The 13,071-nt window shown below is 39.7% G+C and overlaps 1 protein-coding gene across 8 annotated transcripts in view; it reads right to left on the reverse strand.

Moving 5' to 3' along the window:
* The window catches only part of AOPEP (aminopeptidase O (putative)), a 323,793-nt gene that overhangs the window by 122,186 nt on the left and 188,536 nt on the right, over nt 1-13,071 (reverse strand). For all 8 annotated transcript variants that reach the window (XR_016441254.1, XR_016441255.1, XR_016441256.1 and 5 more), the window contains exon 10: nt 10,065-10,108. Coding sequence is in view for 5 of the 8 variants with exons in the window: in XM_090038607.1 (XP_089894733.1) it covers nt 10,065-10,108 (44 nt within the window). In the remaining 3 variants the exon portion in view is untranslated. The remainder of the gene's footprint in view (nt 1-10,064; nt 10,109-13,071) is intronic.

Consider the following 13,071-nt stretch of genomic DNA (forward strand, 5'->3'; position numbering starts at 1 on the left):
CAAAAGATGTTATGTCCCTGCATTACATTGAACCTAACAAGGTGGAGTATTACAAGTAATAGATGTTAATGTCCAACAGTGTTATGTTATTTGGAAGAAAAAATAATTATCAGTATTTTGACATTAAGAGAAAAGCATATAATCAAAGTTAATGAGAAGAAATACAGATATTTTCTGAGAAATAATTCTGTAACTTGAATGATTAATTGGGAGTGCTGAGGGTTCCCTGTCACTCTACCTGTAATGTTGCATTTGAAAGCAAAGGGATACACTAATAACACATCTTTATAAGGGAATTGGTTTATTTGATTTAATACTTAATGTTCACCTTTCTGATTTTCTTAAAATGATGATCTAGTGCTTCTTTTAAAAATTGCATTACAGTACAAGTATATTCAAAGAAGTAACTTTATTTTTTTCCTTTAAGAGGAAAAAATAAATATTTCAAGCCCTTTAGCACCAAAGAATCAACAAAGCTATAGAAGAGAATGAACTGACTTCTATTCTGCCTCTTGCATCATCATCAGCATTAATGACATTCCAAGTACAGAATTTTGATTTTGTTGGTGCAAAGTCAAAAGGAGCACAGCTTGATATTCACAGTCTCAGTGGACTTTGCTTGCTAGCAGCTAGAGGAAAAAAATAAAACTCTTTAACTTGTAAATTTGATCTGTTTTTCATTTAGGGACAATAAACACAGAACACCATGATGCTAGTTTTAATATTTTTTTCCAGACTATAGCTATACCTTAAGGATATGATTGTTTTTAATACAGATCAATGAAAAATAATCGTGCTTCATTTGCAGTAGCTTCAAGATGCCTAAATCTTTATTTAACTTTCTCTGGGTTCAGAATCAACAGGAGGCCATTTCCAAATACAGACTTTGAAATGAGCATATGATGAGAGTCCCACTGTTAAGTCACCATACTATCCAAGGGGAAAAAATATGCAAAGGTGTTGCTCAGATACTGTTGCAACTCTAAAAGGCTTTCTTGAGAGTAAGGATTATAGTCTGCTCCCCCACAACCCATACTTTTTGAATCTCCGCAAGAGGAGACTGAGGGGGGATCTTGTGGCTGCCTATAACCTTATCAGGGGCCACCAGCAGGGACTCGGGGAAAGTCTGTTCGCCAGAGCCCCCCCTGGAGTCACCAAGAACAATGGCCACAAGCTGAGGGAGGATAGGTTTAGGTTAGATATTAGGAAGAACTACTTCACTGTAAGGGTGGCCAGAGCCTGGAATAGGCTTCCCAGAGAGGTGGTGCTCTCACCTTCCCTGGAAATCTTCAAGAGGAGACTGGATAGGCATCTGGCTGGGGTCTTATGACCCCTCCCACCCCCAGTGCTCCTTCCTGCCCATGGCATGGGGTCGGACTAGATGATCTGTCTAGGTCCCTTCCCACTCATTGATTCTATGATTCTATGATTCTGATTAGAATTCAGATAACTATTTCAGCGGAACACAGTGCGTGCATCTATACATGCAATGAATGTGACTCAATATACTTTAGAATCTAGCTCAATTTGAGCTGGAGTAAGCTAATCCCAACATCACGATCTACACGTGCATTTAAGTGCAGTAATTTATTATGCTGCTGGATGCCACTTGTGTCTGATGGGACTATGCAGCAGCACAGAAAATTAGTCTACTGTGACCACACGTGTAGATGGTGATGCTTTACTGTACACCAAATTAGTCTGCTGCACAGTAAAGCATCTCATGTAGATGCATCCATTAAAACCTAGTGTAGACGCATAATGAGTGGTCTATTAGTGTACCCCAACATACAGTATACTGCAAGGATTTTAGTCTGGAGATAACAAAGAGCCCTCTGATATAAATGGAAAAACTCCTGCTCACTTAGGGCTCAGATAGAAGTGACATTTTTCGTGTGATCTGGCCCCTGAAAGTGCTCTACAGCTGTGCCCTAACACAAGTGTACACCTCGAGAGCACTTCTAAAATGGCTGATCATGCAAAAAATTAACCCTTATCTAATCAGACAGATTAAGCTGCTCTGCTTTAGAACTTATGTTCCCCACCCCAGCTCAGGCTGGGCATAGCAGCCTGGCAATTGCTGCTGCTCCCTTCACTCTCTCTCTGCTGACAGCCTGGGAGCTGGCGGGGGGGAGGGCGCATGGGGAGAGGACCAATTTGGCAGTTTCCTTGGAGGCTGCTGAAGCGCCCCTGCCTGTTGGCTAGGAGAACTGGTACAGGCAGGCTCAATTCCCCTCTAACCCAACAGGGTTTGTTGGGTTGGGGAGCTCTAACTCATAAGGCTTTACGTAAAGTGCCATGAGTTAAAGCGGGGGTCTGAACATCTGTCAGCACCCTCAATGGAGCAGGCCCAAAAAAGATAGATTACTTATGGCTAGGAACAGACATTGCATTTGTCCCTGGACAAGTTGTGCCTCTGTTTGCCATGGAACAAAGTTATCCCAGGATTGACATATAGAATTTTACAAAGGGACCTCAGGAGGTCATCTAGTCCAACACCCTACTCAAAGCAGGGCCATCCCCAACTAAATCATCCCAGCCAAGGCTTCATCTAGCCGGGTCTTAAAAACATGCAAGGTTGGAGATTCCACAACCTCTCTGGATACCCAGTTCCAGTGTTTTACTACTCTCCTCATGAGATTTTTCCCCCCTATCTATTAAACTTCCCTTGCTGAAACTTGAGACCATCGATCCTTGTTTTGTATACACACATCATCTTTCCAGCCAGGGTATAAGTGAGTGGCTGAATGCACTGCTGCTCTTCTGCCATTAATCCAATGATGCAATCACAAGATAATCATTCAGATACACTTTGCAATGTCCCAGTATAAACTGTTAGTACTTCTTATCCTGTGAACCTTTTTAGGATTTATCCTAGGACAACAGACATGGATATCTGCCCCAGGATAAAATGGTTTACCGCAGCAGAGATGCAACATCTGTTGCTAGACATGGATTACTGTGGCAAGGCAACTATCCCAGAGAAAGGACATAGAGCATGATATTTATAGAAGTCTCTGTTTAGGAAAAGTTACTTATTCAGGAGGGGTGCTTATCCACATATTCAATTCTCGCTGGCCACTGATGTCTCCATATGACCTAAACCAGATACTTAAATGATTTTCTAAATTAAGACAAAAGAGAAACAAAAATGGCCTTATGATAAAAGTACTGGACAAGGATTTGGGAACCTGGGTTTAGCACTCAGCTCTAGCACAAGTTTTATATGTGATCTGTAGTACATGACTCAATCTCTTTGTGCTTTAATTACCCTTTTATAAAATGGGGATAAAAATGCAATAATACATCACATAATTTACGCTGTTTATTTACTTAGACTTCAACTCTCCAGTAAAGAGATAATCTTTTAATAGGTGTATATAGTGTAATTAAAGCTCCAGTCTCACGTAAGACCATTACACACCACTGTAACACAATTATTAATCACTATTTGTTTAGTATTTTAAAACATCAGATTTTCATCCAAAGTGCCCCAAAACACTCAGAAACTTTATGCACAGGAATCATTTACTTCACTAATCAAGGAAAAGAACTATTTTTGTGGTAGAATGTTGCAGCTGTTAAATACTTCACATTAAAAAAACAGAAGAGTTTAGTACAGGAATGAAGAAGACTGCCATATCTAATTGTCAAAGATTTTTCAATAATTGCCTTTTTATTCCTTCATCTGGTCCTACAAATTCTTTAATACTTAAAATAAATTCCAGCAACGTAATTAGGCATACCTCCAAAAAAGAACAAAACTCGAATTATGATTTTTACCATTGAGTCCCTTTGATGGTGTATTTTTGCATCAGCATATGTACACAGAATAAAACATTTTCTGAAAGATTTTTTTAAATAGATTTTCATTAGGAATTAGAGCCTATCAACTATTTGTGCTTTTAAAATCTCTTGCATTTGACCAGCAATAAATTGATGTAAATTGAAGAGACAAGGGGTAACTCTGTAACTGTGTATTTTGAAGTTATAACATGATTTTAACATTAACTTGGTGCTTAGCTGGTAATTTATGAAAACTTGCAGAGAATGCGCTTACTAAACCACAGTTACTGAAGTTAAAAATATCTAAGCTCTAACACAAGTTAGGCTTAGGTCTGCAATATAGTGCAGAAATTGTGTTTTAGTGCTTTTCTTAGCATTTGTCATACTGGATGAAAAAAGAAAAAGAACACAAAGAAATATAACTGGATTACCCAGGAGATGAGCCACACAGAGCTCAAGCAGCTGCAATTCTGATTTATCTGGATCAGATGAAAATCACCCTCTGTTTCTGGGGCTTACAAAAACTGAGACTTTGCATGGCTCACATGCTGGACAGATGTGAATAGGATGAATTTACAGCAGAGGGTAAAAATTACAAACCCCAGAGGAAGTTTTGATCAAACTTAGTGCAGGATGGTGCACAGATACAAAGGAAAAAAGGTTTAAAAATGGTATCAGTGGATTCTGAAATTAAATAGCAGAAATAAGATGTTTCATCATGGATGGGAAGGACTTCAGACTTCCTGAGGAGAGCCCAAGAAAGTTGGGGCCTTTGGAGCCAAATATTCTGTAATAAACTCAGGACAACCTGTTACGACAGAGCAAGGTGGGTATTCTCACTGACATATGCTAGCCTTACTGTATTAAATCTTCCTTAGAGAAAGGGCAGAACAGGGGGTCTACAAATATGCCAATATAGTGTTTTCTGCCCTGGCTGGTACTGGTCTCCAACCAAGATATAGAATCAGAGAACAGTGTCCTGAAGACGAAATTTCCGTAATTGAGCTGCTATCAGAACGGAGCCAGGGTAGATTATGAAGACATCCCCTAAATTAGGCACTTAATTCATCTCTCATAAATCTTAAAGGTAGACAAGAATCAATGAGGATGTCACTTGTGATGCTTCATCCAAATGAAGAAGGGTCTCGTCAATGTTAAGAGACAACTGAAAAAATGCCCTGTAACAAAAAATTAAAGCATTCATATAGGGAAGGGAATTCACTGGTGGGAGGGTACTTTAGATGTTACCAGATGTATCCCATAGGAGATGGCAATATGGTGTTATTTAAAGACATAAACCTTCCACTTTGTCATATGAATATTTTCAGTCAGTGCTAATTCAGGAGTTTCATTGCAAAAGTCTCCCATGGGATAAAATCTACAATCAGTTATATCATTACAACACTATTGTCACAGCCTACATATAGCTGAGGGTAAAATCTTATCCAACTTTATTCTATTAAATTTAATCAAATGTCATTTTAGTACTGAAACTAAAAAGGCCAGTATTTGGATAATATTAAACACTTCCAGTCCCCAATACACACACACACACACACACACTAATATAAATCAACATAAAATATAAATACTTAATTTAAAATGCTTGGACTAGCAAGGTACAAAGCACCCTCATCCATAGGCGATGCATGGGGGGATGTGCGCACATACACACACACACACACACATATAAATCAACGTAAAATATAAATACTTAATCTAAAATGCTTGGAGTAGCAAGACACAAAGCACCCTCATCTGTAGGCGATGCATGGGGGGACTGAGGGGGACACATGCCCCCCTTGAGAGCAAGCACTCTGGCTGATAGCAGGGCACTGCTAACTGGGGCACTCTAAAATTATATATATAATATTAGATTAAATATTCCCTCACTAACACTGGAGACTGGAAGTGTTTAATATTACCTACATACTGGCCTTTTTAGTTTCAGTAGTAAAATGATATTTGATTGAATTAGTAGATGTCATTCTTGAGACAGAAACTTTTAGATGTAGCTTTCATCTGTATATATGCTTCATTCCAATCTTTGAAATTATATGTGATGAACTAGTCACTACTGGAAGTTGTTTAAAAAAAATATTTTGGATGGACCCTCCATCCCCCTGCCCTTGCTTTTTTGCCCAGTTTATTCAGGAATTTGCACATAAAAATCAGAGGATGTCCAATAAGGGAAAACTATCACTGGAGCAGATAAAAAATAAAAGCCTGTCTTATATATAGATGATCTGTTATACTTGGCATTATTATTGATCTCTTCATCCAGTGTGATTTTGGCAGTGTATAAATTCAGGTGTACCGTATGTCTGGTTATAAAGTAAATGATCATAAATCTAAAATCCTGCCCTTACATTCCAGAGGGCAATGCAAGAGCAAATGGAGCCATACATCCTTTGCAGTGGTCTTACTTAAAAGTTAAAATTTCCTGGCACACATCTATATCCAAAACTGGTTTCCTTGTTCGAATTAAACTCTGTAGTGAATCTAAGCTCAGGAAAACTGGAAAATGGAAAAAGAAAGGTTTATTGACCAACCTGGATATATTAATCTAATTAAAATAAACTTAACTTGTTTAACAAGCCTTGCTGTTTTTCCTGACCCTCTTTGGTCTAGAAAAACGTATAACATTATTACCACAACTATTATTGCTGATGGTTTGGAAGTGTTGGGGGAAGGAAATAAAGAATGCAGACTGAATTCAGTGCTACCAGACAAATCGTTTGGATGAAAACTAGCTCTTCACAATGTTAGCGATAACGTTTAAATAACTGATACTTATCCCTAGGATACAGAATGGGAACACATTTAATATAACATTGAATAATAGGGAAGGTGCATACCATATGTGAAAAAATACAGTATCCACACTTAAAACCATTTATCCCTACTCTAGTTTTATCACACACACAACTTCAGTTAGAAAACATATATTCAACTATCCCCAAGTCCAACAACTGTCAAGATGAAGCTACAAATAGCCTTTTTAGGTCAGCAGAGAGCATGCCCTTCATTCCCCCTTTACCCAATAAATTTCAGCAATCCCAGTTTAAGAAAATAGAAATTCTGAGGTAGAATAGGTTTCTTTCCTCCTGTTCCTCCTCAGCAGAACTGTGAAAATAGTTGATCCTCAAGTATGCTAGCTAAACTAAGAAAAATCCAAAAACTGAGTGGGGAGAGGGGGAATTATTTTGGATCAACCTAAAATTAATTTGTGTCAGCAAAATAAAAAAGTATTTGAAAAATTTCATTGTCTTGATGGATTGTTAAACATTTTTTAAATTAAATTTTAGTAATCTGATATCTGCCCATCCTCTGACATCAGGCATGCCTGCCTAGGCAAGACACCTGAGTTTCCACACCTACCCTGATCTCTGACTAATGCGACTGCCCCAGTTCTCCGCAACTGGATTGGCTGCTGAAGGCACCACTCACTCCTTATAAACACACCCAGGGCCATCCCTGGGGGGGGAGGGGCACAAATTGGGGCAACCGCCCCAGCCCTGCAGTTGCCCCAATTCGGAGCTGGGCAGAGAGACTGCAGCCCCTCCTGCAGGGCCCATCTAGTGCTGGTGACTGCACCACTGGCGCTGGCTTTGCATCCAGCTGTTCACCCCCTGCCGCTGCCGGCTTCTTCGCATCTGGGCCCCACACAGGCTGATTTGCCCCAGGCCCCGCACCCTGCTAGGGTTGTCTCTGAGCACACCTGCAGCCTCAGGCTGCAGGCATGCCTTCACACAGCCTCCCTCTGTTCTGGCAAGCCTCATGCTCACCGCTTTCTGGTTCTCCTGGCTCCTGACTCGGCTTTGGCTTTTCCTGATACTGATCTTGGATCTCCCATGGAATTCAGTACTGAATCTCTGGCCCCTGGTTTTGGATTTCACTTAACAGACTAAACAACTCAGATCTCCCCTTTCAGCTCTCCTGGTCCCTGTGCTCTCTGGTCTTCAGGTTCTAACTCCAACCTGGCATTTGGGTATTCAGTACTCCCACCTTGCTGATCCCCATGTCACTCATAGTGCCCTACCACAGGCCCAAACACAAACCCTCACAGTAACTATCCCACAGGAAAAATTAATCATGAATACAGCACACAGCCTGCTTTTAGTGGAGCAGGGATAGGCTGGGTCTGGCCACAGGCTAACACCACACGCCCATCCAATCTGGTGCACTGGCTCCAGAGACACGTACTAAGTCTGGGTTTTTGCACCAAGTCCAGCTCCCAGAATGTGGCCAACCTACCTTGTGGCTCCAGACCTGACATGAAATAGTCATGGTCTGGGACTGATGTGCTGGATCAGGCTGGTGTGCAAGGTCAGTCCACATCTGAACCCAGCCCACCCCAGTAGAAGTAAAAGTCTCATAGTGCTGGTGCCTACAGCTGAGCTGTGACTACTGCTGCCTGCCTCCCCCAGTGTCCTACATGCCCATAGCTGGAAAGAAGGCATCAGACAGAGCAGCCTGCAGCACTGGCTTCTGATTGATCAATCATTTTCTCAGATGGACTCAGCATGGAATATGACCTTAGCCCTGGCACACTGGGTCTGACCCCATGTGCTAGGTCTGGCCTGGATTGACCCGTGTTCCAGCTCAATCTAGAACACTGTGGGCATGTCTACACATTGCCCTATGGTGACATTGTTACTGCAGCATACTTTAGTACTTCCTTTTGGAAGTACAGATAAATAGTATTAATATATTTAAATAGTATTCTCAGCAGCGATAAAATATTTGCAAATGGAAAGACACTCGTGTCAAATTGTCACCACATTGTCATGAGCTATACTTTTAGCTAAAATCAGCCATTGGTCTAGAATTCCTTTGAGACTTTATAATTTTGATACTGGACTCAAGCCTTGAGTCTTCATAAATGTTTTTAGAAGCTACTAAATATCCAGGAGTATAAGAAATAAAAGTTGTCTTCCAGGCCCTCTGATTAAACAATGAGCCAAACAGTTGTTGTAAAATGGGAAAAAAAATTACTGATTACATGTATGAAGAGACACTGGTCTTCAGAGATACGTACATGCAATTTGCATTGAAAGCAATGACTTGTACACACATCTCAGAGAGCTAGCTAGTCACACATAGCTTTTACCAACTATAGACAGCCATATTTTTTCATTTTGTATTTTCTTGATTTCAATTAAGCTGCCTAAGACACTGAGTAACATTTTCAGGGTTCTTCTCATAAAGATCAACCTATTGCTTGTTTTAGCATCTGATTTGCTGTTAATTACTTCACCCCAATTCTGATTTCCTTGCACTCACTGAGCAGTACTTCAGTGTAAAAATAGACATGGCATTTCTCCCAGGAGAAAACTTTTTGTTATCAGCTCACTATATGTGTCAAATATGCAAGATAAATGTGATAACACTTTTTTTCTGAGACAATGCTGTGTTCCCAGGTCATTCAAGTTAATTGCCAGACAGGCAACATGCATCAAGGGTGGAGCAGCTCCTCTTTCATCCCTCTTTTGACATGAATCAATCAGAACTGGCTCAAGAAAGAGGTCTGTTAATACACTTGCTCTCCAAAAGTTCCACTAAGGGCAAGGAGGATTATTTCTGGAACAAGATTCACTTTGACTTGAGCGCAGATAGAAAAAACTGACCCGACAGTAGTGTACTTTCTGGGAAACTGGAAGTTATGTTGTTTTAGGAAAGGGTGATTTATTGCTGAAACCCAAGACAGAGAAACAAAAGCTCAGAGGTCAATTCAATGCTCTGCTACAGACTTTCTTGCACATGTGACAACGAGTCACCAAATATTCATTAATGTCTTTTGAATCTCTTGCCCTTAACCTCTCTTCACCTGAGCTGTTTTCCTTTCTGTAAAACCAAATTAAATACTTTCCTACACAAGACAGTGCTATGAGGTTATATGTTGTAATGTTTAGATAGTGATTTAAGATACTCTGATGAAAGGTGCTATTTGTGCTATTTACGTGTGAAATATTCTCAGTATTAACAACGCTATTGAAATTTGCCTGTACTTACTTTTCCTGTTAATTTTCTGTATTTGAGATCTCACTTAAAACATATGAATGTTTGATAAATATAAAACATGTGCATGTGCAAGTCTAATATATAAATGCACACACACATTCACATACTAATATAAGTCAACATAAATATATAAATCTTGAATCTCAACTATATTAAATGAGAACTTTTGCTAACATTTCTGGCTAGCATATCTGATCTATACATCTGACCTCTACTCTGTATTCCATATATTTTGACCTCTAATTCTCACTTACCCTTTTTGTTCAGGGATGTCCTCCAGTAGCATGTAAAGGAAATCCTGGCAAAGGAACAAAGTGCCCCAATTAATATGCCTATCAAAAGACAGCTCTGGGTCTACAGCACAAACAACAGAAAAACAGTCCTGAAAACACTGCTGTATATTTTAACAAAATTCTATATTCTTTTTCTACTTAGAAAACTATATTATTAAGATCGCAAAACTAAGCATGTAAAAGTTAAGAAATGCCCCTCTTTCAGCCCTTCTGGGAATATGCATTCTAAAATAGTCTTTAATTATATAATCACATGCTATTTTCTTTAAAAGCATATCACTGATACAAATGCCACTCCCTGACAAATGTCAAGATATTGCTCCCACACCTAGTGGTTTCTAGAATTTCTCAAAGAAATGGTTGTGAAAATTGTCTGATGTGGGCTGAACATATTCTTTCTTTCATTCTTTTGCATGCATGTTCTCTCTCTCTCCCTCTCTCACTGTTTGTCTCAAATTGCCTCAGACCAGCACCTGGAATGGAAAATTTCAGGCCATGTGGCTAAAGTCTGGCAAAATTATAAGCAACCAAATGTACAATCTTATGAAGGAAAATGTCAGGCAACCTTAATTATAAGGGGTACTAGTAACCCCGACTATAATACAGTGTTTACTGTTTGTATAACTACCTCTCTCATACTAAAGGTTTTTTGGCACCCACTTAAAACAATCTTATTTTTACATCACTCACTTCAATACAATGCACTAACTACTTGAATCACCATAACACTCTTATGAGAAGAAGTACTATTAATCTGAACTTTCCAGTTTTTATACTGAGCTTCTTTTTAGCAGGAAATAAAGTCTATCAATATTTTTAAAAAGAGGGACAGAAGTCTAGTGATGTCCTGAACTGCAATGCACGGGAGCTTTCAGATTCCTGAATGTGAACTCTCGCTCTTCAGGCCAGCCAAGTGTTGTGTTAAAGGGAGCAAAATTAATTCAAAGGAATGGTGGCTGTCTCAAGATATTCAACAAGTATTTTGATGAGTGATGATTATATTGTTCAATATCTAAAGAAGAGGGATTACATAAGATAATAAGATAATGGAAGGGACCTCACAAGGCCATCTAGGCCAGTCCCCTGCTCAAGGCAGGGTCATCCCTGTCTAAACCATCCCAGCCAAGTCTGCACTTGAAATTTTCCAGGAATTAAGTGTTCAAAACTTGTTTAGTGAGCCTGTTCCAATACTTAACCACCTTCAAGAAAGAGAGTTCCTCCTAATCTTCAACCTAAATTTCCTCTGCTGCAACTTGAGGCCATTACTCCTAGTCCTGTCACCTAGGGCCACACAGAAAAGTGTATCTCCATCTTCTTTACAATTCCCCTTCAGATATTTGAAGACTGCTATCAAATCCTCCTCAGTCTTCTCTTCTCCAGACCAAATAACCTGAGATCTGTCAGCCTTTCCTCATAGGTCATTCTTCCCAGGATTCTAATAATTTTTGTTGCTCTTCACTGGGCTTTCTAATCTACCCATATGCTTTTTGAAGTGTTGGGCCTAAAACTGGACATGGTACTCCAGGTGAGTCCTCACCACTGCTAAAAAGAACAAAAGAATCACTTTCCTTGACTTGCAAGTGATACTACTGTTTATACAATCTAATATACTGTTGGCCTTTTTCACAAGAGTATACTGCTGGCTCATATTTGGCTTATTCAGCTACTGTAGCCCCCAGGTCTTTCTCTGAAGTCCTGCAGTCTAACCAGGCATTCCCCAGTATGTATTTGTTCATTCAATTATTTCATCCCAAGTACGTGACTTTGCATTTGTCCTTCTTGAATTTTATCTGGTTAATTGCAAACTAATATTCCAGCTATCCAGGTCATTCTGGATCCTAGCCCTATTCTCCAGTGGGAAAGTACCTGCAGCTTCACCAAACTTGGTGTTGTCTGCAAATTTGCTAACCTTATCCTCAATCGCACTGTCCAAATCATTAATGAAGAAGTTAAATACTTTTGGGGAATCCCACTTGACTCCCACCTAAACATTCAAAATTGTAGATAGAACAAGCAGGACAAACCGAAGATGTGAGACACCCACGGTATGACCATCCCACAGCACACATATGTCTGAATTCATGCAGGAGCTTCCTCACCAGCACCCAACCTCTCAATAACACACCCAAGAAGACATGACTGCAGATGTGGAACAAGAGGCTAAAGAAAATAACTGACAGTGAAAAAATGTACATTCTAGCAGCTGAGTCCTTACCACCAGGGGCTGATGATGGGAAATGTGGCAATATCTCAGCCACCTAATACCAGAGTCAGACATTCCAAGGAACGAATGGAGAAGTAGGGCTACACCATTGGTTCAACCACCTGTGACTGTGGCACAGAGCCTAAGACTATGCAACACCTGCTGCAATGCCTGCTGCTCAAAGGCACGTGTACAATGAAAAATCTTGGAAAGTATAATAAACAAGCACAAGCATGTGTAACAAAATGGTCAAATGCGGTGTAGAAACATGAGAAGAAGACTTAGACATTGAGCCATTGATAACGATTCACTGACAATGAATATCCAACGAATCCTCTATAATAATTTGCTTTGTTTGTGCCTTTGCCATTCTGCCTGTCATGCTCAATTCTATGGACTTTTAGTGATTGATTTCAATTAGTTATGGTGTATTCTTAATATCCAAGCAAAAATTGTCCCTTAACACCCTTATTTTTACTTTAACCCATAACATCCTTATCAAGGTGAAGCAGAGAATAGACAGCAATTGAATGCAGAAAGAATGGCAAGAGTAAGACAAAATGAAACAAATAAGGAAGGAGGACATCGTAGAAGAGATGCAATGGAAAGGCAAAGGGATCACAGAGACAGTGGGTGAAGCAGAGAATACACAACAATTGAATGCAGAAAGAATGGTAAGAGTAAGACGCAATAAAACAGATGAGCACAGAGGATGTCATAGAAGAGATGCAATAGAAGGGCAAAGAGTTCACAGAGGCAATAGAA

The sequence above is a fragment of the Crocodylus siamensis genome, chromosome 3 (genome assembly GCF_052110815.1).
Source record: "Crocodylus siamensis isolate JL-2025a chromosome 3, ASM5211081v1, whole genome shotgun sequence".
In the NCBI taxonomy this organism is placed as follows: domain Eukaryota; kingdom Metazoa; phylum Chordata; order Crocodylia; family Crocodylidae; genus Crocodylus; species Crocodylus siamensis.